Here is a 26,610-nt window from a genome sequence, read left to right as displayed (position 1 = left end):
TTTTGTGTAGAGTTTCCATAGCTTGTTATAAGTTTTTGCTGACTCAGCTCTAACAGTCCAATGTTTTCACAATTACACCATAGTCTCCTTCTCTCCCTCCTCCTCCCTCCTCCCTCTCCCTCCTCCCTCTCCCTCTCTCTTTCTCTCTGCCTTGTCTAAGATCACACCACTCTCTCCCTACCCTTTTGCTCCTCTTGAGAAACAGCATTTCAATCCTAGAAAACTAAAAGCATTAGCAGGGCATTGCTAGTCCCAATGTCCCCCTTGTCAAAGGGGGCGCATCACCCTCAAGACATGTCTGTGCCTAGGAACTGTGCTGCCGGAAATACATACATATCTAAAATGTTCATGATCGCCCCTCAGACTCCGTACATTTAAAGAGCATATAACCTTCATAGATTTAATCACTAGCCAAAGATGCCTGAGCCTTACACTGGCTGAGTCGTCATGTAACTGCTGCTTGAGTGTGTCTGACAAAAGTTGTGGGTGAAACTGAGGCTCCTTGCTTGGCTCTGTGCTCATCAGAGCTAACTACTGTACTGTACTGCACTGAAGAGGAAAGACCCGTGGGTCCCCCACGCCCCTGCCATCAGCATGCTCCCCTAGCAGGGGCGGGGACAGGCAATGGTAGCCTCAGTGAGACCTTTGCACTGTGAACCTGCTGGCCCCAAAGCACCACGTCTAGAGAACACCTCCCACAAAGGGAGCACACGTGGCGTTCTGGGTCAGTAATGGATTTAACTCTCATCTGATGCCTTTTTGGCCGACTGTTTACGAAGCCCAAATATCCTCGGATCTGAGCGAGCTGCAAAGGAATATTCCACTTCAGTCTTTGTTTCCCTTGCTGTGCAGTGGGGGGAGAAAGGAGGAGAAATAATGTCCTTCCCCGCCCTTCAGGACAGTGGCGCTCAGACGCAGGTGAGACTATGGAGGCATTCTCTGTAGAACCTCTCTGTGGCCACAGCCCCACTACATACTCGTATTTCCAGAGTTAACCGCAGGTAGAAGGGTCTGGGTCAAGCAGTGACCGAAAGAAAATAGTGTCGGACTAGTTCTGAGCCAAATGCGTATTTAGAAATGTGTATACACATATAACACAGGGAAATGTCACACAGTCCCTAGCCAGTTTTGCTTTCTCCTCTTTCCATTTTGCTACCCTTCCCTCCTCTCACATTAGATAGCTCATAAACCTTCCCAAGATCATTCTGGAAAGAGAGGGATTTGTCATGAATAAAGAGAATCTCTGGATCCTAATCTTGTTGCTCAGCCCCGTCCAGTCCGAGTAGGACTGGACATTTGAAAGGCCGGAGTGTTCGGCATAGAATCTCATCGTGTAACCAGGCTGGCCTCAAACTCACGGTCTTCCTGCCTCGATGTCCCAAGTGCTGGGATTGCAGGAGTGTGGGCCCTCGCCCAGGAAGCATTGAGGAGGCAGTACCAGAGCAGTTGCTGGACCCGCATGTATTTTACCTGACCAGCAAGGGATAGGTAGAGATGGTTTCAAGTTGCTGAGAATTCAGTGAGAAATTCAAATAGATTTGGGCAGAGTGAGGGCAGGAAGAGACTAGAGAGAACTTTCTGGGGTAGAAACTCCAAGGTATAGAGGAGTACAGATGGGAGGAGGGAAGTTGGGTTTGGGAGCTGAGATGGGAGTGGGGTTAAAAGGCTCGCTGCAGAGGAGAGGGGGTGGGGAGCCGAGGGAGGAACAGCCAGAACAGTAGTGGGGTGTAAGCACTGCACAGCGGATGTGGATGCTCGGCTACCCGGCTAGTGGCATAGGAAGGCATCACAGAAGCACTGAGTTAGAGCACTGAGTTGTGCAATGGGTTGTCTTAAGACACCAGGAGTACACCCAGGCTCCCAGCAGCTCCCAGGGGGGCTAGCTGTCTCTGATTTGTCCTCTGATATCGTATGTGTACGCACATTTCTAAATACTCATTTGGCTCAGAACTAGCCACAGTATCTGGAGAGAACCAACCGTGGTTTCTTGAGATCTTGCAGATGAGACTGTGTCAAACCCCAATCAATGACTATCCAAAACTTTAGTTTGGGTTTTGTTTATTTTGTTTTGTTTTATTTCAGAGGAGTTGTTTGGTTTTTGTTTGGTTTTGTTTGAAGCAAGATTATCTATCTATCTATCTATCTATCTATCTATCTATCTATCTATCTCTGTCCTAGATCTCACTATATAGGCCAGAGTGGCCTCAAACTCACAGATATCCACCTGCCTCTGCTTCCCCAGTGCTGGGATTAAAGGTACGTGCCACCACATCTGGCAACTTCAGAGTTTTTGACATTGCTCTCTGAACTGCACCCAGTCTCAGATCAAGAGCCAGACAAGAGCTCTGAAGGATGCTGGAGGCCAAGGCAGTGCCGGCAGAGATGGGGAAGGCAGATCAGGGTTACTCCAGCCACCCGGGTCCAGGCTTCACCTGTGTCATTCTTCGTGGCAACCACTAAAGGACATAAATCACCCATTCACAGTTCTGAAAGGATGGCACATCTAAGGTCACATAGGGACAAAACCAGGATCCACACTCAGGTTTGGCTGCCTTGGTTACACATATCCTTTTCGTTGTCTGAGTCAGGGCTGCATTTTGTGACAGGCACTTAAGGTGTGGCTGGCTTTGCAGGACTGGAGCAGAGAGGCCGAAGATGGAAAGGCTCTGGGGAAAGTGGCTCTGTCCAAAAGACCTGAAACATGCTCAACCCACTCACTCCACCTGATGACAGCCAGAGGGAGAAGCTGCATGGGGGCTGAGGGGCCGTGATGGCTCACTTCGAGAGCAAACACACAGGCTAGAGCTGGTGAGAGCCGAGGGTGCTCGCACAGCTGACGTCCAGACGCCAGACAAGTGAACTTCGGCTCTCAGAGTCTTGGTTTCCTCACTTGCTAAACAGGAATAATGACACTACATAGGGTTTGCTTCGTTTTCTTTATATTGTAGGGGGTTGCAAGTTGTTCATTTGGAGACAGGAGGGTGCTGGTTTCTTGCAGTCCTGGGACGTAGGGTCTGAAGGATGAAAGGCCAGGGCTCCACCAGTGTACAGCCCGGCATTCCATATAGGGATTTGGAGGAGAATAAATGATTCATGCCTGCCAGGTGTTTAACACAATGCTGGCAACCAGAGGAAACACAACCCTTTTAGGTCATTCTTATCGTTCTTATCACTGTCATTTATCATTATCATTATTAGAAATTGTGGTTCCCATGCATAACGAACATCAGAAAAGGCTAGAATGTTTCCTTCCCAAGCTGGCCCCACACCAGCTGCAGGACAACCAGGAGGGTTCATTTTCTACTTATTTTACCAGGAAAAAAAAAAGAGGGGGGGTTAGAGATTTGCGGGGATCTCACAGTGAACCTGGGCCCACTGGTTCCCTCCTGGGATCAGCCCTAGGCTCTGCTGGGGCCCCCTGCAGAGAAGGAGAGCAGTGGTCTGGCTTGCGTCCAGTGGGTGGAGCCCGAGAGTCCGAGGCTGCCTGAAGGAGGGCCGATAAGGAGAATCCGCTCATCAGCGGGTGTGCAGGGAAGACCTCTGGCAGCAGGAAGGGTTTTTCTAAGTCTTTATTCACAGAGGTGCCCCCGACTTTACTATATTTCTAACGTAAAGTAACAAGCCACAAAACTGAAATCGAAGAACGGGGAAGAAAGAAACTTTTCATGTTGGAGTCTGCAGTGCATCCTGGGGTTTTTACCTGGAAAGAGGAGCGACCAGGGAAGCATGCGTGGGTTTGGTTTTCCTGCAACAGGTAGTTAGTTTCCAGAAATAACTTGTACCCTCTCGTCCTCCCTGCCTCTCCCACTGCCCTTGGATATTCCTGTCTTAACACCAGGACAGAAATGTCAACTCCAAGAAACTTCCATCACAGGTGCAGCCAACTCGCTCCACTGTGCTTTGTCATTTCAATGACACCATGTAGATCTTTACAAATCTTTCCAGAAACAGTTCAAGTTGAGGGTAGGAAATGGCATAGAAGAGAAAAGGCGAGTTTGAGTTTGCTTATCACTAAGTAAAGACTCTGCGATGCTGTGCAGATGTGACAAAATGGTTGGCACCATGTCAAGAGAGGAGAGAGCAAGGGAGAGACAGGAGGCACCGAAGCCAGGGTCCACCCCCATCCCCCACCCCCACGGCCTCGCTCAGGAGTCCGAGGCTGAAGTGGGAGGAGAAAGGCAACCAGTTCACAGAGCTGAAGAGCAGACTGTGGGTATAAAAGGGTGAGGTGCCTCTTCTGCACCACCTCTCCACAGTACCGCGCCCGTCCTTTAAGAGAGCCTGGCTGCTCTTTATCAGGAGCTGCCTTCTGCCACCGGGAAGCCAGCCTGGGAGTAAGTACCGTCCTCATTTCATTGATTGCCAATGAGTCCTTGCTAAGGGCTGCCTTCCTCCTCTTTACTCTTGCCCCCTCCCCTTTCTTTCTAAAGGGGTTTGAACTTAGATCTGTCTGACTCCAGATCCTATACTTTCTATTCTTCTTGTGGTTATTGTTATACATTTTAATGTTACAAGTTAATGGGCTTTACTGCAACTTTGTATACGTGCACACAGGGATTATGTCTTGATCGTGCTCGCCTTCCTTTCTGTCCTCTCTTGCCTTCCCATCTCCAATTCTGCTCTCTTTTAAATGTTGAGATGTGCCTCTAATTGTTGGAACTGAATAGCTGGTAGACTAGAAGGCTATTTACCAAAGCCACAGTCGTCTTCCCAAAAGCTTAAAAGTAGTGCCTTTGTTCTGATTCCAGGAGAGGGTGGAAGCTGCCCTGGGCTGGTGTGGAAGTGAGCTTCCATAGGGTGCCACTCTCTACTAAATGGCCCTGACTAATCAGCAGAGCTTCATCAGGATATGCTCTTGAAAAACTAAGCAAAGCTAGCAGTGGCATTTATATGACTCACAAGAAAATGTGGGGTACTGGAACCGGCCCTTCCCAGTTATGGGCTTAGGGCTCCTGTGTGCATGTGCTGTCCTGTTGAAGGGAATGTGCTTGTGTGCCTATTGGGAACTCTGATCAGTCACAACCATAGCCAGAGATTTGGTGGCTTCCTGCAGGACGCTCTGTTGCTCTGTAGCTTGTCGCTGCACACAGTTCAAGGCTCTGAGGAGTGGTGTCTGCCTCGGAGGGAAGTGTTTTAATCGGGAGGGCAGGAACACCTGACAGCAGCTCTTTGTTTCTGATTACAGTTCTAAGGAGAACCAAGCAGTTCCTGCCGTGGTGATCAAAAATGACCTAAAATAAAGATTAGACAAAGTAGCAAATAAATGTCAGCACAGGAAGTCTTTTTATTAGGACAGAACATGAAAATGTTTCAAGGAACACGGCTCTAACGCTTAGTGTTATTTGAAGAGATACTCGAGGCGTGGAAAATTGAGGGCTTTCAGGTCTCTCCAATTGTGCCGATTACTAATACGGGCTACAGCACAATGAGTTTCATTGTGTGTAATAAAAGACGGAAGACAGTCAAAGCGAGGCCTTCAGGTTTGTCTCAAATTAAACTACTGACACTGCCTCATTTCACTGGTGATCTGGGCTCTGAAACATACTTCCCAGCTCCTGCTACAAGGCTTACCACATACAGCTTCCAGAATATTTTTGGATGCTAACTTTGTAGCCACATCCGTAATGCACGCGAGTGGCTGGCTTTGAGGAATTGCTGGCATTACTTTTAACAGACAGTCATGGATCCCACCGAGGACACAGAGCCCTTTCTTTCTTGTTCAACCCTGTTGCCCAGAGTTCCTCCAAGGTGACTGTGAATTCAGGCTGCTGTACCCAGCCACTCACCTCCACCCTTCCATGCAGAAGCTACTACTGTCCTTTGTTAGCTTTGGTAAAATCCTGGATGACATTAACTTGCCTGGCCCCAAAGCAGAAGATAGAGAGGTACAGGACTTAGTGCCTATGTGAACTGGCTCTGCCTGCCTCTGGCCTGGTAGACTTCAGAGGCACCATAGAGCCTCAGTTTTCTATAACATGAGAGTTTCAACCATGTGGTCTCCAAACCCCACCTTGTTTGCCTATTTGTCTATTTCTGTCTCTGAGAATATATTGATGCTGAGTTTGAGGAGATGGTTCTGTGTGCAGTGTGTGTGGAGGAAGGCAGACAGGGAAGAGCTAAGCAGCAGGCTTAAGGGATGGGACCTCTCCCCTTGTGTTTCTTGAGTTTTCCTTTCCTTTTGCTTTCAATCATTTTTTTTCTTTTCTTCTTCCTTTCTTGCCCCCTCCCCTGCCTTTAACTTAGTATAAGATCCTTGCTGTGGGGCTGCGTATTCTTCCTTCTTACCAACAAAAACTGTTCATTCTGCAAACACCAAGAACATCAGTTTACAACTAGCCAGAAAGCTTACCATGAGTGCACACACACACACACACACACACTTTTTTTCCATAAGTTATGTCAGAAATATTTTCCATAACTGTGAATTCTTCAAGTCGCTTTGGTAAAGTTTTCAGGTTTTGTTCCCAGTTTGTAGAAGAATGTGAAAATAAAGGGGGAAAGGAAGAGGCAAATGCCACACACAGAACATTCTAGAACTTCTGAATGAAGACCTATTTTCTGAACACAATGGAAAGGAAGGAAGAGGGGGAGGAAAGTAGAATGAGAGGGTAAAGGGGGGAAGAAAGGAAATTATTAAAATCTGACACTTATTAGATTTAGCTCAGAATTGTTTCTTGTTAACAAAATGATATTCAATATTCCATAATTAATACTCTTACTTTAAGAAAAATTGCATTTGTCAGTATTCCAGAATGAGCTTTGCTATGCACGGAAAGTGTTACTAGTATTTATCTTACTACAGGAAGCAGAACCCAGGGGCCTGTTTCATAAGAAACAAGGCTGAGACACTGTTTGCCTCAGAGCTGGTCCCTAGCACAGAGCATATTAGCTTATCCAAGTGCTTCAGAGCCTGAAGCCACCACTCCTTTCTTCAGCAGGTCTTAGATGGGCCAGCCCCCTGCCAGTCAAACACCGAACATGAGACTCACTCTCTTTCATCCTCTGTTCAGCACGGGTGGCCACCATTTCTTAAGTAACGTAAAAATGAATTTCACCCCATAGTCAGTGTCCTCCTTCCTCCCTCCCACTGCAAACTGCTCTAGGGGGCCAGGCCAGAAAGCATCTTCCCTTAGCAGACACAGAGAGAGGGCCTGTCCCTCTCCCCTAGTCTGGCTTTTCCTGTGCTCCCCAGAGCCAGGACACCTGCTGACTCACGTCTCCTTGCCCTTCGTCATGTATGGAGAAGGGAGGATGAATGGACAATCTTTGACTGGTGGTACTGATGACGCCCATCACCGTCCTCTTTGGATAGACCCTTTTGGAAATAGAGGCGATAAGGCAGCGCCAGAAGGCTTCAGACGTCTAAGCTTGGCCCTGGCACAAAGCTGGCAAGGACAGGTAGGCTCCCTTCCAGCAGCCTGTTCCTTGGGCAACCTGAGAGACTGCTCCCAGCTTGGTGTCTTTTCTGAGCGGAGGCTGGGGCATGGGTGGTCAGCCAACTCTACTAAGGATGGTGCTATGGCCTGAGCTACTCCCATAGACTTAGAGGCTACACCACTGAACTAGGGCACTTGCAAAGCCTTGGGGGTCAGGGGGTGACAAGGAAACACAAGTCACTTGCAAAGCCTTGGGGGTCGGGGGGGGGTGTGTGACAAGGAAACGCAAGTCAGGAGCTTCACGGTCCTCCTGCTTCTCTTAGATGAAAACTCTCTCCATTGTTCTCTTCGTTCCATGGAAACGCAATGGGCTTTTAAGCAGAGTGGGAGCATCAGCAGAAGGGTCCTCTCCTAGGTGATGCATTCAGGTTCCAAAAGGAGACACAGATTTCTTAGCATGTTATCATTCTAGAGTGAACTACACTGGAACTACTGATTTCTCCTAACCAGCTCTGAGGCTGGGGCTCTGGAACAGGCGTCAGTGATCCCAGGAGCTACAAGAAGATTGGCAGCTCAGAATAAATGGCAGCTGAGGACTCTGGGACGTAGGCACTGTCTGCTCAGTCAGAAGGAGCCACTCTCTGAGGCGTGGAACGGTGGGGAGCAATGTTACAGCCGCATAGAGCATCCCTACACGGGAATATTGGAGGCACAGGTGTAGGTTGGGTTGTAGATTGGATGAAAGTCATTTAGTCTTAACTTGGGGTGGTTCCACGGGACACAGGCCATTCAGGTTCCCAGTCATGTCTGGCCAGTTATACTATCAGGTTTCGAATCTCTGGGGTGATGTGGTATTCGAAACTCTCTAAAATAAATACAGACTGGAAGTTTTGAGGGCACACACTTGTGTATTCTGGAGTTGATTTCTGCGACGGATGGAAACTGCCACTTTCAGGGCTCAGTTGGTTCAGTTACAGCATCTTAGGACACCTGTCCTTTGACCTTCTCCTTATCATGTCCTAGATTCAAAGCTGATGATGCCTCTTGTACCTTGGTACAGTTTTGAGAAAGGGTCACTGTCACCAAGGCAAGGGCTAACCAGGCCTAATTTCAGTCACGAAACCTTAAGAAGAATCAGTCTGAAAGATGCAGTAGCTGTTGCTTAGATAAAAGAAATTTTATTTATTTATATTTATTTTATGAAATGAAAATAAATTTTTCATAAGTGCTGCCTTACTTAGACAGACCTGTGGGTTTTTAAGTACAGAGCAGAGCGAACCGTGTTCTATGGACTTGGCTCAGGTTCCGTGTCTCCAGGAGTTTTCAGTGTTAAAAATTTCCAATACAAAGATTCTCCAATAGACTCACAAATGTCAGATAGAATTGTTGCCAGGACAGAATGACCTTAGTGTGGAATGCATTGTAGAAACAGCTCCAACTTCGTATGATGATTAATGGTGTGCCATTGTTTTAAAAAAAAAAAAAAAAAAGAACAAAAACCAGGAAGATAGACAGGCATGGTGGTACACACCTCTAATCCCATCTCTTGGGTGGCAGAGACAGGAGAAACATAGCAAGTTCAAGGCCAGCCTAAGCTATAGTGAAAACTAAACGTGTTATATAGTAATAAATCAGTGATTTATAAAACATTGATTTTTGTACTGGGGTTAACATCAAAACTAGAGTCTGGTGTTTTTAGAAGACATAACTTTAAGCCGTGTGGTGAGGGCACACGCCTTTAATCCCAGCTCTCAGGAGGCAGAAGCAGACAAGGTATCTGTGAGTTCAAGGCCAGCCTGGTCTACAAAGTGAGTTCCTGGACAGGAGAGAACTAAGATCATTGAATTTGGTACCCTGTGACACACCATGAAGGGTTCATGGTTGCCAACCACAGATGTAAGGGCTACAATGACACTCCTAGAGTTAGACACGTGGAGAGGGCAAGAGTCAAGCCACCCAGGATGTATGAAAAGGCACAGAATACAGATGGTAAGAAGGAAGCGGGGTAGGTCCATCATCAGCCTAGGTTGTGGAAATCAAAGTGGGGAATATGTGGAAGCCACAGCCATAAAAGGCAAAACAAAGGAGACACCCAAAGCTGCATACATAAGCCAGCTCATCTCTCCTCACGGCAAGGCCACCAACAGAGTTCCTCCGGCTGATTCTGAGCCCACCAGGGTTCTATTTACTATATCCAAGAGCTTAGCTCTTGTCCCTCTCCACATATCTAACTCTAGGAGTATCATCGTAGCCTTTACATCTGTGGTTGGCAACCATGAACCCTTCATGGTGTGTCACAGGGTACCAAATTCAATGATCTTAGTTCTCTCCTGTTACATACTTAACATAAGAAGTAGCCAGCTCAGTAGCACATGACAGATACAGTGTTTGTATTCTGACTCTAATAAAACCCCGTGCATTCCTACACTGTGAAATACACATCATCGTCTTCAGCTTTTGACAGCACTGTCCGTTTCTACCTGTCTCCATTTCCACACCAGTGGTTCTCAGCCTGGCCAATGCTGTGACCCTTTCATGCAATCCCTCATGCTGCGGTGACCCCAACCACAGAATTATTTTCATTGTTGCTACATCACTGAAATTTTGCTACTGTTACGAGTCATAATGTAAATATCTGTGGTTTCTAGTAGTCTTAGGTGACCCCTGTAGAAGGGTCGTTTGACCCTCCAAGGGAGTGCTAAGCACAGGTTGAACCTCTGTGGGTATCTTTCTTGCCTGTTTTATGCATTTACAACAGATTCCAAACTGCAGACTATCTGAGACAACTGGATGATGTAAGAACGAATTCAAGCAATCTTATTCTTGGAGAGACTCAGGTCAGAGGGTTCTTAGGCTGTCTCAACACACACAGTCTATTTTAACAATTTCTTCTTTTTTGAAGAATTCTTAAATAAATTCTGTGGTTTGGATGGTTTTTTGTTTCGTTGTTGTTGTTGTTGTTGTTGTTGTTGTTGTTGTTGTTGTTGTTTTAATATTGGCAGTTTGCTTTTCTGGGACAGAGATCTCGTGTAACCCGGCTATGTTTGAACCATTATGTTGCTGAGTCTAGCCTTAAACCCCTGATCCTCCTGCCTCCTGGGATTGCAGGCAAATGCTACCATGCCTGCTTATAACTGCTATTTTGTAAGAGAAAAAAAAGAAAGGAAAATACAGATTTAAGCTGGCTCATTTTAGCTCTTTCTGTACTATTTGACTTGTTCTGTTGACCTTGCTCTTCTTCTCCACAACACTAAGTTCCCAGAAACCAAGCCATATGAGGGTGTAGACAAGAACCTTCTCACGGCAGCATTAAAGACATCGAGGACAACAGTCACGTGGCTTGGGGTCTGGATAATGAATTCCTCAATGGTGCTCCAGGAAGAAGGAGAGCATTCTCAGAGCCATGACACTGCCATAGCTTACTCCAGAGGTTCTCAACCGTGAGTCGAGAGCCCTGGGAAGGTCAAATGACCCTTTTACAGCGGTCGTCTAAGACCATTGGAAAGCACAGACATCTGGGTTATAATTCATAACCGTAGCAAATTTACCGTTATGAAGTAGCAACAAAATAATTTTATGGTTGGAGGCCACCACATGAGGAACTGTATCAAAGGGTCACAGCACTTGGGAAATTAAGAACCACTGTGGTAGGTGAACGCTTCCACACTCATCTTCTATGGCGACGACCACAGCCTTAGCCAGCCAACCGTAGAGTTCTTTCCGGTTCAGGATATTCACTAACCCTGTCCTTCCATCAAGGAGCCAGAGGAAGAGATGGCCATGGAAGATAGTCCCACCATGGTTAAAGTAGACCGGGGTGAAAACCAGATTTTATCGTGCTGGGGGAGAAGGTGTGGCTTCAAAGTACTTGGCTATGTCACGGGTGACATGAAGGAATTCGCCAACTGGCTTAAAGGTATGTGCATAAGCAGCCTCTCCTTGGAGAGCCGGGGAAGCAGCAGAGGACATGCTTTGCCTGTGCTTCTCCCTGTGTTGTTAGCTCTACTCCCGGACAGCACTATTCCGGTTCTTGTTTTGCATCTTCTAATTTACAAGCCTCTTCATGCCTTTTTCACTGAAGTAGAGTGCAGGGGGCAGGGCCTTACTCATATGAAATGAAAGGACAATCTCAGTACTTAAAGAAAGTTCAACACCTGATAATTCATTCCTCCAGCTTAGTTTGTACCTCTGAGCATGGTAGACAGGTGCACGGATCCCAGGAGGGGCCATGTGGACTGACTAAACAAATTAAGGGGTCAAAGGGAGGCCTCACAAAATATCCCAGAGTTTCACCTCCAACCAATTCTGGTGACTTTGTTCGGGGTGGACCTTGGTGTTATTTTGTCTCTTCCTTAACTCTGCTCCTCTCGTCTCTCCAGACAAACCTGTGGCGCTCCAGTTCATGGACTGGATACTTCGTGGCATATCCCAGGTGGTGTTCGTCAGCAACCCCATCAGTGGAATCCTGATTCTGGTGGGACTTCTGGTCCAGAACCCCTGGTGGGCTCTCTGTGGCTGTGTAGGAACTGTGGTCTCCACTCTGACAGCCCTCTTGCTTAGCCAAGACAGGTAGGCAAGCCCTCATAGGCCAGCCCCCTCTCTGAGACACTAGCTGGGCAGTTGCCATGGGCTACAGTGAGAAAGCCACACCCTCCCGGGGAAACAACCTTTATTCCACAGAACGCTCTGTTTGCCTTTAGTCAGAGGCCAGAGAATCACCCGTAGTCTCTTACTCTCCTCATCTGAATAAGGAGCCAGTCTGAGTTACTACCTGGTATGTGAGGTAGCCAGAGCTCACCCATCACCAGGAAAGAGCCCACTGAAGTTTCCTTTAGTGATTCAATTATTTATTGCAACTTTAAACAAAATGCTTCTGAGTGCTTGAAAAGACTTAGGGGCTCAGCAACCCCCTTTGGATCTTGTGATGGCCGTTAGTTTAGCATGGTTAGCTCCCTCCATAGGCAAGGCAGAGCCAGCTCAGCTCCTGGGCTGCTGAGGAGCTGCATATCCTAGTCTGCCTTTGTGTTTGTTGCAATGAGAGGTGACTAGTGGCTAGGCACGCGGTTCAGTGGTAGAGCATTTGTCTAGCATGTACATACAATGGCCTGCATTTCATTCTTGGTATTGGCACGGGCGCCCGAGTTCCCTTGGTAATTAGTATTTAGAAAAAAGTCCTATTTTATATATTTATATATCTTTTTATATTTATATGTGTTACTTCTCAAGTTCTTTTTACTTTTCTTACTTCTAAAAAAAAAAAAAAATTAAAGTGGCAGCTCCATTCAAGTGACCGATTCTTCCTGGGGCTGGAATGGTGGCATCTCTTGACTTGTAGCTGTTGCCATTCTTTACCCACGGACAAACACTATGGGAGAACTGGTCTGCAGAGCTCTCCGTGGTTGTCACACATAACTTCAATTTCTGGAGGTTTACTGAAGAAAGACAAAGGACTTTGAAGTCAGCGTCCAATCTCTGATGTCCCCAGCCCAGGGAATAGATATAGCAGCAGCTTACTGGTGTGCCTTGGCGCAGACTCAGATAAAAGCCCCAAACTCTCCCACCAGCTGCAGGGCGCTCACTGGCTGCAGCCCCGCCCCTCAGGCCCGTCTGACCTAACTTCACCACCTTTACCTCCCAGGTCCCTGTGATCATGACCTGTGAGAGTCAGGCTGGAAATGAACACTGTTGTCTTTCATGATGTTATCCATTGCCACCTCTCAGGGTCTGAAAATCGGAAGCTTGCCAGATGAAGGGCTTATTCTACAGAAATCTTCCCCTTGCTCTCTTGGGCTTCTAGTTGCCCCTATAGTTCCTGACAGAGAGTCCATTAGAAGCTGACACATTAGACATTGGAAGTGAGGTTCAAGGCCAAGCACAAAGGGGGATGCCTTAGTCCAGGTTCTCTAGACACACTGAGGAGACTTTACCACCACTGAGGGGTGTCTACATGAGGTGCTAAGAGTGCACATCATTAAATAGGTGCCTGGCAAAGTCAAAGTAACCATTTTCCTCTGCAAAGTAACCGTTTGTCTCTGGCGATGCACTAGGGACAGCAGAGTGGAATCAGAAGAACACGGAAATGCGCGCTAAGTTTAAGTCGAGTATTCCTAAAGGCACCGTGAAAGGATTTGCCTTCCAGGAAACGTGTGTCTCACTGAGAATCACTTAAGACTGTTTCAAATACTGAAAGCCCCATTCAGCGAGGTCCTTAATGATTTAAAAGACATAAGAATCTTCTTAGGAAAGACTGAACGAAGAGCAAGATTGTCTTACTCAGGCCCCCCTCCCTCACCGGATGATCTGCTTCCTGTGGCTTGTGACGTAGCTCGGAGGGAGTTGTTCCATGTGCACACTTCAGAGTGAGCAATCTAGTTCTATCTGCGTGACTCCTACAAGGCTTTGAAACACATGCCCAGGTGTGATGGTTCTTTAAAGTGGATGTTGTGTGGAAGTTACAGCTACTGCTTACATTCAGTCCTAAGTAAGTTCACCCAGGTGATGTTTGTACTGTCCCTCCTGCCCGCAGATCGGCAATAGCAGCGGGGCTCCAAGGTTACAATGCCACCCTGGTAGGAATCCTCATGGCTGTCTTCTCACACAAGGGCGACTATTTCTGGTGGCTGATATTCCCAGTATCTGCTATGTCTATGACTTGGTAAGTTCTACCAGGTTTTCAAAATGCTGGTGGAGGGTGGAGGGTGGAGGGAAAGAGGAGTCAGTTTCTAGTGAGCACGCTCACATAAGATGAAAACTAGTCTGCCTGTCAGTGGTGGTGGTGTAACACCGTGAACATGTCCTTGAACGTTACACTTTAAAATAGCTAAATGGGGCCGGCAAGTTGGTGTAGTGGATAAAGACCCTCGAAGCCAAGGAGAACACCCCGAGTTTCATCTCTGGAACCCACAAGGTAGAAGAAAACTGACTCCCAAATCTTCCTCTGCCATCCACACATAGGTCCACACATGTACGCTCACACACACAAACACAGATTACATGTAACATAGAAAATGGTTGAAGGGGGGCAGCAATGGCTAAGTGAAGAGGAGGGCTGTAGGCATGAGGTCAGCCTAGGGACTTTCAGGCTAATCTGTCTAAAGAGGCAAAACAACAACGTAATAATAAGTGCTAATCTTTATCTTCTGTGGGTTTTTTTTAACCATAAATTAAAAAGAAATACTTAAAAAGATTTAGAACTAAGTTCTACCTTTGGTTATAGAAACTAAAGCAACTACTCTAAGAGGTGTGGGTTTCCTTGCAACCAGTTATCTGTCCCTATGTCAAAGTCTGCCTGCATGGCCCCTTCAGGCAGGCATTCACAGTCTCAACTGCACAGTTAGCACACATGACTGCTCTGGTATGTTGCCTAAGTGTTGAGGGATTTAAGGCCCCCTAGGTGAGTATAGCTGAAGGTGCTCACCCCCATCAGTGGAATCATATCAACCAAATTGCCGCACTCCCTTTTTTTCCTAAACTCACTCCCATCTTGGGGCTGGAGAGATGGCTCAGTGGTTAAGAACACCGACTACTCTTCCAGAGGTCCTGAGTTCAATTCCCAGCAACCACATGGTGGCTCACAACCATCTGTAATGGGGTCTGATGCCCTCTTCTGGTGTGTCTGAAGACAGCTACAGTGTATTCATATAAATTAATTAAAAAAAAAAAAGATGTTTAACTTCAATCCCATCTGTACAAAACCTGGATCTTCAAAACTAGCTTCTATGCTAACAACACCTTAGTTCCTTTTTCTAGAAACAAATTTGTCTTTCCCTATGATATCTAAAGAATAAAGTACTAATAGGCTTACAGAAGAACTTAAGGAGCACGCTGCAGGCCCTGCCTGCAGGAGGCCTCCACCCTGGTTGCTCCCATAGGTGCCAGCCTTCCCCAGGAGGTTGGGAGCTCCTCTGAATGGGACAGGATCCATGGCCATCGGGAGATCCACACTCCCCCAACTAGGGATCTGTTCTGATCTTACGGTGGTACTTCTCCATTGGGTCAACAACTGAGAGCGACCCAAGGGTCCCGGAAACCATCGACACCATACAAAGCAAGCCTAAGTTTGCACCTCAGAACAAGGAAGCAGTTGTGTCTGAAGTTGCAAGCAAAGGCTCCAAGAGAGACTCTTTGTAAGACCCCCCTTTTCCCCGCCTGCACCAACTGAATCCTAAGTTCTTCTCTTTGCTTCTCCAAAACAGATATGCATATGGAAGACATGCAGAGTAATGTCTTCCAAATTCAAGATGGCAGTGATGCCCAAGATCCCAGGGCACTAACTCTGTAGATAAGAGTTCACTTTATTAAGAGCTCTGAACATGTGTTTTTGTTTTTAAAATTTATTTATTTAATGTATATGAGTACACCATAGCTGTCTTCAGGCATACCAGAAAAGGGCACCAGATCCCATCACAGATGGTTGTGAGCCACCTTGTGGTTGCTGGGAATTGAACTCAGGACCTCTGGAAGAGCAGTCAGTGCTCTTAACCACTGAGCCATCTCTCCAGCCCCTCAAAAATGTTTTTAAAACCTTGATTATAACTCACTTTGAGCCATCTCAGGGTGGTGGTGGTGGTGTGGTGGTGGTAATGGTGGTGGTGGTGGTGGTGGTGGTGGTGTGTGTGTGTGTGTGTATTGTTTTTTCAAAAGTCAAGAGTTGATGTTGTGGTGTATTAGAGTTGTCTCTGGGATGAAATTGACCATGGGTTCCCCAACCCTCCAGCCACCCCATGGAAGATTTGCCAGCACAATTTCAGAGTGTGTTAGCAACCGCAGCAGGACACACACCCCTCCCCTGTGGAGGGGCTGGGTGGGGGGTGGTGCTCAGTCTGGCTGCTCCTCACAGATTCTCATTCTGGGGTTTCTGTTCCTTTAGCCCGGTTTTCTCGAGCGCGTTGAGCTCCGTGCTCAGCAAGTGGGACCTGCCCGTCTTCACTCTCCCTTTCAACATGGCGTTGTCGATGTACCTGTCAGCCACAGGACACTACAATCTGTTTTTCCCAAGTAAACTCTTCACATCTGTCAGCTCCGTGCCCAACGTCACGTGGTCCGAGCTCAGTGCCCTGGAGGTAAAACAACAGCGCTTTGGAAATCGGATGCTGTGGGAAGCTCAGCCCTTGCTTGGATGGGTGAGACCACCCTTGAGGATGGGGGTCTCTCCTTTGGGGTTAGAGCTTTTGTGATCTGCATCCCCCAGTCAGAACAGGATGTCCTACTTTTGGGGCTATGCAGAACCTGCTGTTCAGCCTCAGTACAGAATACAAACAGTAGCTCAGGGTTCTCAAGGCATAGGGGGGGGCCTGGGAACCTGTTTCAACAAACTCCTCCAAACTGTACTGGAAGACAGAGCGTGAGATCCGCTCAGTCTCAGGGTGTAGATAAGGTGCATCTCCTTACAGATAGCCACAGAGAGAGTGTGCCTTCAAAAGCCTGCTTCTTCTAGGCTGAATTTCACCTTGTCCCACTGATGTTTCTAGAGGAAACTTGGGCGTGTGTGTGCACATGCGTGTGTGCATACATGTGCACATGCGTGTGAGTGTGTGTGTTTGTCTACAGATTGCAATAGAGCTTCGTGCATGCCAGGCACATGCTCTACCACTGAGCTGCCTCTCAGCCCCTCACTTAATGTTTCTGAAAATAAGACACTTGAAATCAAAGACAACAAAAGAGGCACTGCTGGGTTTGCATTTGTTTGTTTGTTTGTTTGTAGACTCCTGTTTTGAGATCTGATTGACAAGTGTGTTGATAACTAAAGATAAAGATAAATAACTTAAGTTAAAGATAATTTTATATGGTATGTGTTCCTCTTAGTATCAGAAATGCCAGTGTGATTTTTCATTCCTAAAGTTGGCTATAACTGCTCCTAAATTATGGGTGAGATAACCTTGTTCAGTCCGCTGGTCTTTCCGTCTGAGCAGCCAACTCGGTTTTAATAGCATTTCTGCAGCCTGTGGAAGGGCAGTGGGTGACAGCCAGTGCTGACACACAGCAGGAAGCAACTGAAGCATGCCCTGTGTCCCTGACACACTAGAGAAGATCTGCAGGCCCTCAGAGGCAGGAGTAGTGAGACCACACCGGAGGTCTCACAGTGGCCAAGTATCAGAGCTAGTGAGAAAGTTAGTGAGCACAGAAGGTTTGGAGGAGCCTTGCTCCGCACATGCCTGTATTAATAAGTACTGGGACTGATCTTGAAGGATAAATATGCTAATTGTAAAAATTCTGAAATTCACGCGTTGTGCATCTATAATTCACGTTGTATAAGGTCACAGTGGGCTTCTAGCCTGTCGCTTGCATGGCTACAGTTGTATACTTTCTGTTGCAGCTGTTGAAGTCTCTTCCGGTGGGAGTCGGTCAGATATATGGCTGTGACAACCCGTGGACAGGGGGCATTTTCCTATGTGCCATCCTGCTCTCCTCCCCACTCATGTGCCTGCACGCTGCTATTGGATCGTTGCTGGGTATCATCGCGGGTGAGCATAAGACTTTCAACCTCATATAAGCGTCTTCTCCACACCACCCATGTCCCAGGCATCCTCTATAGAGCTACAGAGCTTTCTGGGGATCTCTGAGCAACGGGAATTCTCGGGATGTTTCTCCTGACCCCACAACTCACAGCAGAACATCCTGCTCATTGTCCCGAGCTCTGACCACTCTTGTTTTAACAGGTCTTAGTCTTGCAGCTCCATTTGAAGACATCTACTTTGGGCTCTGGGGTTTCAACAGCTCTCTGTCCTGCATTGCGATCGGAGGGATGTTCATGGCACTCACCTGGCAGACCCACCTCCTGGCTCTTGTCTGTGGTGAGTATCCTACAGACGGTGTTGAAGAGGGGTGTCCTTGAGGACTCCATCAAAGTCACGGGCAAGCAGTATATAGTTACCTAAAGAATGTAAAAGGACCGTATGAGAAATTCAAACTGGGATGGGGGTTGAGTTTACCACTAGCCAACTGTGTGAACAAAGCAAGTGATGTTCCTCCTCTGGGAGGATTAAAGTCTTCTTTGCCTACTACACTGGTTATGATGAAGGAAGAGGCCAGGCTCTCAGTAGCCATTCTGTTTGATATATATTTGGGGAAAATAGATCCATAACCTGAACTGTAGGTTTGTGTGTGTGTGTGTGTGTGTGTGTGTGTGTGTGTGTGTGTGTGGTTTTGTTAAACCCCCAGAACTAAAAATAAATATCAAACTATGTTGCTTGACCTGAGCATGTTCCCTAACCTCCTGGAATGGTGGTGAAGACACAGACTTCCGCTAGGTGTTCCCCTTAGCCTCTGATGCAGGCTTAGAGGGAGAAACTTGCGTCTCTGATGGGGAGGCCTGGAGACCACAGGCTGAAAACTAATTTGTGAGCCCTCCCTGATCCCTAGTAGACCCTGCCTGCAGAGCTAGACTAGACCCTAGCACCCTCAAACCCACCTTTCTTGTTGAACTTGGGTTAAGGAAGTACTGAAGCACATCAAGTCCTGGAGGCCTAAATCCAAACCTAACCATATCTGTGCTCTGGGCTGCTTCCTGGCTGTAGCCTATGGTGCCTCCTTAACATAAGGTCAGCTTCAAGAGCATTGGGCTTGAAAAGCTGGTGGGTTCTCTGAGCTGATGATGAGGAACCCATCGCCTTTGCCATCCCTACTTCAATGGAGGTTAAAAAAAGAAAAAAACATTAAGGATAAGGATAGTTCTGGAGTGGAAGGAGTCCCCTTGGGGACAAAAAGGTAACAGGATCATCAATTGTAGAGAAATTGTTTCTAGCCTTATGTGCTATATGTCTAAAGTCATTTTGCTCAACCTCGGCTATCTGACTTGTTGCCAACTGGTAGACCATGAGCTGGCCAGGATCAGGAGTGGAGGAGGTGGGCTGTGACCAGGGGTTTGTAGGGAGCGCTGTTCAGTTTGGGTTTCTGCCATTGGCAAGGTTAGCAGACCTTAAGCTGCAGCACACTACTAGATGTCATTTTTGTCGTGGTGTCTGTAGGGACTCAGCTGAGCTTTGTCAGTATTTGTGACTCTTTATCTCTTTCCAAGTTCAGGGCAAAGTAAGCAGGGCGGTGGGGCAGATTCTGAAACTTAACTGGAACAAGAGCCCTCATTCTCCGAGGCCCCACCTTTATTCTGAGATTGTCCTCACTCCTTTATTGGGAGCATATACTTTATGGTTCTGTGTATGCAGTAGCTGCAAATGCATTAGCTGTATTTATATATCCGTGATGCACCCTGAATATCCTAAAAAGACAAAGGGTTAGAAGCTTTGAGTCCCCTGTAATTCTGATCAGAGCACTCAGAAGTGGAAAGTAGGAACCAGGTGATCTAGGAGGGATCGTGAGTGGAACTTTTAAGGTTGGTAACAGAACAAGAAATCAGGTACTGGATCTGTTGGCGGGGTGACTATAGTTAGAGTTCTCAGGAAGTGCTGCCTGGAGAAGGTGGCTTTTCTGTGAGTTCTAGCACAGGAGAGGAATCCATTTGGTGGAAAAGATGGTCCTGGTTGGCACAGGGACTGCCTGAGTCAGGCAGGGAAGCATCCTGAGTTCATGAAAAGTGGATTTGTTTCTGGCAGGCTAGCGAAGGGACAGCGCCTATAACTTCTGCAAATGTTTCCCCCAAAGGGGAATCTTTCTTTGCTATTTTATTTTATATTACAGTTTCATGGTCCAGTCTGTATAAAGTACAAAGAGTCAGGAGGTAGAAAGAGAAATACTCCCATGCGCCCGCCTCTGGTAGGTTAGTAACCTTCATCCACGGATCTGCTCACATCATGCCTGATGATCTTTCTGTTTTTAACCTAACCGCAGTTCTAAGCCCCTTTTCATGATCACGGGTTCTGGAGATCAGGATGTAGACCCCCGTAGGGAGCCACTTTCTGCCCACCATGATTACTCTACCTTGGATGTTACTTCAGAAGGTGAGCCAGCAGGACCATAAGTTCAAGGCCAGTAGCTACACAGTAGGACACTGACTCAAGAAAACAACAACAAAAACCCAATCCTGACCCTGTTCCCAGACTACCAGGAACTTGATTCCAACAGACTTCTTAACCCTTCGGAGCCTAAGTTTCCCCATGTAAAGGGGTTGCAGTGCCTCATAGATGTGTCTAGGATTAAACAGTGTGCACATAAATCACTGGAAACATACTTGCTATCCAGCACTTGTTTGCAGTATTTGAAGGCATGGAAAACTGCTTTTTTTTTCCTGGTGGCTTGGCATAAATTATTAAGAATTAACCTTGTTTATTATTCCCTCTCAGTGTCTTAACTTTATCCATATCTTAGTCTTCTTTCTGAGTGTGAGCAACAGACACCTTGGCCCAATTCAGCCCCCACTGGGAAGCCCACCCCCAACTACCATCGAAACCAATTTACTACTATAAAGAATTTTCACTTTGGATTCATGTAAACTGGAGCTTTCACACTTCTTTGTTTAGTTTTTTTTTTTATTTTCTTTATTTACATTTCAAATGCTATCCCAGAAGTTCCCTATACCCCCCCCCCGCCCCTGCTCCCCTACCCACCCACTTAGTAACCGTTGCCTTTAGTGATGTGTATTCACCCCTGCCCTGAAGCTCATACCACACTGTCACAGTGTTTCTCCCAGTCCGGGAAGAATCACTAGGGGAAATCTCCAGGGCACTGTGTGCCTGGGAACAGCTTCCTTTCTCCCTGATTTATGTCCTAGTGCAGCTTTCTGAAAACAAAACTAGATTTAAGGATTTTTTTTTTTTTCTTTTCTAACACTTTGAAAATTTTCCTCAAAGACTCCCAGTGCCTTTTTTCATCCCAAACCACCATGAAGACTTCTGAAATGAACCTAATTCTTGTGAAAAGTTCATTTTATTTTTCTCTCTGGACATTTAGACTTGCATCTTTGCGTATGAGTTATTTTCCTGTTGCCTGACTAGCTGTGCGGGTTCCCCATCAAATACTTTCAGTGTGGTCTCCCCTGTCTTTCTTTAATTCTGGGATTTTGTCTACTTTTAACTTGTCAATGATCCTCTGCAAATATTCCTCTCCTGGTGAGTTAGTTCTATGTGGGCTTTTCTGCCACTGTGGACGTTTTTCTTAGTAGTTTCTCCGAGTCGTCCCCTCTCAGGAACTCCCATTTTTTGGCTCTCCTCATTATGCTCAATCCTGGCATCCATTGTGGTTTGTCTTCTGGCTTTGATTAAGCTCACCTGCAGTGTCCCGTTTGTGTGTCTTTCCTTGGATGACCCCTTTCCTTGCCCAAGAGCTTGTTTAACATGGGTTCCAGCTGTTTGAGTGACAACTCTCAATGGGGATTGGAAGCCAGGGTCTTTCTCAGAAGACTGTGGCTCCACCTCTCGGGATGCGCAGCCTCTGCAGGTTGAGGTAATATGGCAAGCTTGTGATGCTGAGAGGTAGTTACATGGCTTCTAGTTTGGAGACGTTAAAGACACTGCTCCATTGAATGCATTTGGTGTAACTTGCCAAATGTACATTACACTAATGTTTCTGTAACATATTCCTAAAAGCAAAGTTGATGCTGCAAAGGGAATGGCAATCCTGATGTCCATAGGTGTGGTGTTCATTCCCAGAGAGCTTTAGCAGGTCCTTCTGAGGCTGGAGGTAGGAGAGCATTGAGTCTGTCCCCGCTGTGTCACATCAGACATTTTAATAGCCACACATGAACTCTTGGGACAGCCCTCCAGCCCCTCTTGCAAAGCAAGCCTCTTGTGTAAAAAGCCACAGCAAGTTTCAGCTTGCTCGCGTTGCCCTGTCACTGCCAAACAAAAGTCCAAGCATGTCTGCCAAGGTCAATAAATAGCAGACACTGATTACAGAACTGCTCCTTTCTTCATTCTGTACGTCTTTATCAGGAAGAGGACTTCGGAGCCTGTGATGGCGTGTGACAGGGCTGCCCTCCTTACCTGTATAGATCAGGAGCCGTGCAACCAAGCACTAGTCTTGTTTTCTATGTTAGCTAAGAAGCTGTAGACGCATTGCATACTACTTGTCAATGGTTGGGTTACTATGGTAGAACTCACCCATGACAGCACACTGACAGGATCATTGTCCATGAAATCCTGGCTCTTGCTGAAGCTTAAGAGCCTTTCTCTAATGCAATTGGGGGAATTACCTCCACACCAACATGTGGTAGAATAAGAGACGATAATTCCTGGTGTGCATAAAGAGACAGTGCTCGAGAGAGCAGGCCAGAATGCAGCTTGTGCTGAGCAGAGGACCATGGGATACACGCTGAATGGGTGGGTTAGATCATGAAGATGACTAAAATTGATAGATGCAAAGAGAAGTCTTCCCACCTCAGCCATGAATGCCCTTCTTCTCAGAGTAGCATCCTTGCACCCTGCCCAGATGGACAGGCTCCCAGTGCTCTGATGGCATGTCAAAAAACATTTGAGATTTCACTGTACAGTGAAGAAAAGGCAGAGCTGAGATCTGAAAGCAGAGCTGTTTCTGAAGACAAGCCCTTGTTAGCCTGAGAAGCTAGGACCTCGGAGGGTGCATTGAACCATTTAAGTAACAGTGCAAGGGACAACGTGCTGATTAAAATAAGGCAGTCTAGAGAATGAGGACCAGAGATCTCTCTCATCATTTCTGCCATATGCCCAAGATAGATCATGTGATTGATAGGTGATTGATTGATCGATTGATTTGGTTACTGTCTAACAGAAGCCAAATGGCTCTGTGGACATCACAGGAAAGTCATCCTTCAGTTTGACTCTGGAAAACTTGAGGACATTTCCTGCCCAGCCTCCTCCTCAGCCAAGACAGAGATATTGATAGTTAGCTAACTAAGCCCTTTGTTCTGTTGCTTTGCATATAAAAGACATACTCCTGGACATGCCCTTTTACACATTTATTTTTCTCAAAGTAAATATAAAAATGTCAGGTGCTTCTTTATTAATCTGTATGCCCACCTTTAGCATATGAAAAGGCATTCCATGAGGGAGGACTCAGGGCTATGGGCTGCCTCTGCCAAGCTCCAAGCACCATGGTCCCTTTCTAGACACAACAAGATTGTAGAGAAGTCATGGGTATGAAAATAGCCTGGCAGTTTATTTGCCAAGGAAAGGCTTTTCCTTAAAGCATTACTACAACGATGAGAAGGAGGAAAAAAAAAAACTGTACCACAAGAGTACTTTTATTGAGCACTTCCTGTGTGCTGAATATGTTACTTCCTCCATGCTCACCCAGCCCCGTGAAAGAGCTGCTCTCATGACTTCTGCAGTATGGCCAAGGAGACAGAGTGTAGCGATGAAGCCAGTGAGTTCTGCAGGGATGGGCTGGGAGCTGAACTCAGAATGTCTGAGTCTAAGTGCACATTATAACTAGGGAACTGGGGTGGGCTGGCTGGTAGAATGCAGAAGCGTATATACAGTCTGGGATGCTGATAAAAAGAACATCTACCAACCGATGCCCTCTCCTCTTCCCTCAGCCCTGTTCACTGCCTACTTCGGAGCCGGTGTGACACACCTGATGGCTGTGGTAAGTCTTCTTGTCAGTGCCCTGATGCCTACCCAGGCAGCGCCCCGTGACAGGGTCCATGACCATGATCACCACGGCTCCCCCACTCTCAGTCACTCCCACTCTCTAACATCACAGCAAACTCTGGTCCAAACTATACTCGCCAGGCTTGTTACAAATATCGGATTGCTCAGTTTAAAGAATAACTTTAACAATAGCCTTATCAATAACTCAATACCACGTTATCACATTCGCGGTGGAACTCTGGCGTCGAGAAGTTGACTTTAGAATATAGTTCACTTATTACGAAAAGCACACCCATGAGTAGCTGAGGAACCAGAAAAGAGCAGATACGGATAATTGACTAAAGAAACAGGTATTCTTTAAATCCAGCCAATTTTCTTATATCTCTAGTCTTCATTGAACTCTCACCTACATATCAATAAGACCTGTCAAACCTAGGTCCTACTTGTATTATTTCTAGGCAAATCTTTGCTCTCTCCTGCCATACTTCCTCCTTAGCCCAGGCTGGCCTTACACCTACTGTGTAGCATCTTTGTGGTGGGAAGTCAAGATTCTAGTGTAGATCTGCACAATAAAGGTCCGTGACCATGACCACTGATGCTCCTCCATGAGTAGATCTCAGCCATTCCCACCTTCAGATATCACAGAAACACTTGTCCAGCCTACAATCCCCAGGCTTGTTATGAGAACTCTGTGGAGTCCTTCACAACCCAACAAAGGAAATACAAAGGCATCATTGGTCTGGGGACTTGAACTAGATTGATTCTACCCCTGAGTTAGCTAGGGAGCCCCAGAAAGCTTCAGATTCTGAGGCCCAGTCTCTTGATCTTGAAGATAAAGTAGATCTTGTGTAAGGATTGTTTGTTTTTCAGACTCCCCCAGGTGATTCTGATGTTCAGGCAGATTTCGGTACCCTAGTCCCCATCATAATTATGAGATCCATACAAAAGGCTAAAGCTAACTAATGTGATATACTCACAATTGTGTGGGTTGACATGGCACCTACCCCAAAACTGAAAAGTCTATTGAAGAGAGAAAATAGAAAGAAATAAAAATAAGTAGAGTTCAAGATTACGGAGAAGTCAAGATCAGGAGGTCGCTATGACTGGCCAATCAAAGAAGGGTATGCTGAGAGGCCAGGGGATATTAGCCAGGGGATATTAGCCATTTACCCTGTATGTCCAGTGTCATCCTGGCACACCGTGTGCAGGAAGTCTGAGTAGGTGAGGAAGCCGGACAGACCTACGAAAGAGACAAAGCTGACCACTGTAAAAGTCTAGTGAAAATATTTCAAATGGTAGATGCCCTAAGATCTTAGATACGACTCTGTGGGCCCATGCAGAATCCAGAGACATCTCCCCACCGATCATCCCCTGGGGTGAAAGTTCTGGTGGTCCACTGTGTAGACTCACTTTTAAGATGGAATCTCAAACAAACAAACAAACAAACAAACAAACAAAAACCAACCGTGTGGCCTGTCTCTTCCTCCCCAGGTCCACCTGCCAGCTTGTACCTGGCCCTTCTGTTTGTCCACACTATTCTTTCTCTTGCTGACCACGAAAAATCCCAACATCTACAGGATGCCCCTCAGCAAAGTTACCTACTCTGAGGAGAACCGCATCTTCTACCTCCAAAACAAGAAAAGGATGGTCGAAAGCCCCCTGTAAGAGCAGCGCCGCCCAACTGCCGTGGTCATGAGTCAGTTCTAAGTGCAGCTCTAGTTGACTTCCAGGCTCTCCGCAATGGCTTTTCTTCCCTGGAAGCAACGTCCATACTCTCAGCAGCCCATTCTTTTGCTTGCTCCTTGACTGTATATTATCAATCACCTGAGAGCCGTGTCCAGTTGATGTTCTCTGGAATGGAATTTAAACCCCACTGTGCATTGGGGGTCGGCAGGAGTATCACTAAGACTGCCTTTAGAGAGTCAAAATGTTCCAACAGAAAGAAGGAACGGAAGCAGCAACAATTACTGTTATTTGAAGCTATCTTTGATGTCAGTATTAAGAGTCAAGCTCTGTAAACCGTGTAAGACTTACAGAATTCACAGGCACAGAAACAAAGCAACCCAGGGTTCTTCGACCATTTGCTTTCAGAATCAGTGCACGTTACTCATAGCAACCGCATCCAACATTGCAGTGGGGCAGATTGACCAGAGCGCTGGTCCCCAGCTCTCCAGCAGGGTGGTGATGTTCTCTTAATGAGAAAGGTTAGTTAGCTTTTTGTTCCAAGCTGACTGAGCTGTGGGAAGAACGTTGTTGGCCAAAATAGTTTTGCACTGCCACACTCAGAATTTGCGAAATCTAGCAGAGTTTATTTATTCTTTATGAAAATATTTGCCCACTGATATATGTTTGCAGCTAGCCAGTGCTTAAGACATTAAATAAAATCTATAAATGCATAAAATACTTAGCATACTTGCTTTTGCTTTATATACTTGCTTTACCATATATCAGTTTTGAGGGAGTGTTTGACATAGGGCCCTCTATGTAGCCCAGGCTAGCCTAGAACTCAGCATCCCCCTGTTTCCGTTCCCTAAGCACCGGAGCTGTGTGCTGGGTTTTTAAGTGCTTCAAGTATAAGGCAACTTCATCAACCTCGAGAGCCTTTTGAAGCCACAGTTGAATGACTCTGAGGATGTCATCTAAAAACCAGCGGCAAAGCTGCACTCGCGTGGCCTTTTCCAGAGTTCTTTAATTTCTTTCTTTCTTTCTTTCTTTCTTTCTTTCTTTCTTTCTTTCTTTCTTTCTTTCTTTCTCTCTCTCTCTCTCTCTCTCTCTCT

At 46.5% G+C, this 26,610-nt stretch overlaps 1 protein-coding gene across 2 annotated transcripts; it reads left to right on the top strand.

Annotated features, from left to right (window-relative positions):
- The first annotated feature begins 3,693 nt into the window (after positions 1-3,693).
- On the top strand, positions 3,694-26,498 carry Slc14a1 (solute carrier family 14 member 1 (Kidd blood group)). Of its 2 annotated transcripts, none has more exons than XM_029547007.1 (9): positions 3,694-3,754; positions 11,136-11,292; positions 11,756-11,945; positions 13,903-14,031; positions 16,246-16,438; positions 17,692-17,839; positions 18,035-18,169; positions 23,779-23,828; positions 25,325-26,498. In XM_029547007.1, the coding sequence occupies exons 2-9, from the start codon at positions 11,151-11,153 to the stop codon at positions 25,496-25,498; spliced, it is 1,161 nt and encodes a 386-aa protein (XP_029402867.1). In that variant the 5' UTR covers positions 3,694-3,754; positions 11,136-11,150; the 3' UTR covers positions 25,499-26,498. The 2 variants fall into 2 exon arrangements, with proteins under 2 accessions (XP_029402867.1, XP_021070440.1); XM_021214781.2 differs by lacking the exon at positions 3,694-3,754 and adding an exon at positions 4,197-4,334 and having other exon boundaries at positions 25,325-26,229.
- Positions 26,499-26,610: the final 112 nt, after the last annotated feature.

The sequence above is a fragment of the Mus pahari genome, chromosome 15, assembly GCF_900095145.1.
Source record: "Mus pahari chromosome 15, PAHARI_EIJ_v1.1, whole genome shotgun sequence".
Classification (NCBI taxonomy): Eukaryota; Metazoa; Chordata; class Mammalia; order Rodentia; family Muridae; genus Mus; species Mus pahari.
Note: the sequence above shows the minus strand (reverse complement) of the source record. Positions and strands in the feature narration are given on the sequence as shown.

Excerpts from the sequence above, each read along its gene's own strand:
- Slc14a1 (XM_029547007.1), top strand. The coding sequence starts at position 11,151 with ATGGCCATGGAAGATAGTCCCACCATGGTTAAAGTAGACCGGGGTGAA. Across the intron at positions 11,946-13,902 it reads CTCTTGCTTAGCCAAGACAG|ATCGGCAATAGCAGCGGGGC; the intron begins GTAGGCAAGCCC and ends TCCTGCCCGCAG. Across the intron at positions 23,829-25,324 it reads TGACACACCTGATGGCTGTG|GTCCACCTGCCAGCTTGTAC; the intron begins GTAAGTCTTCTT and ends CTTCCTCCCCAG.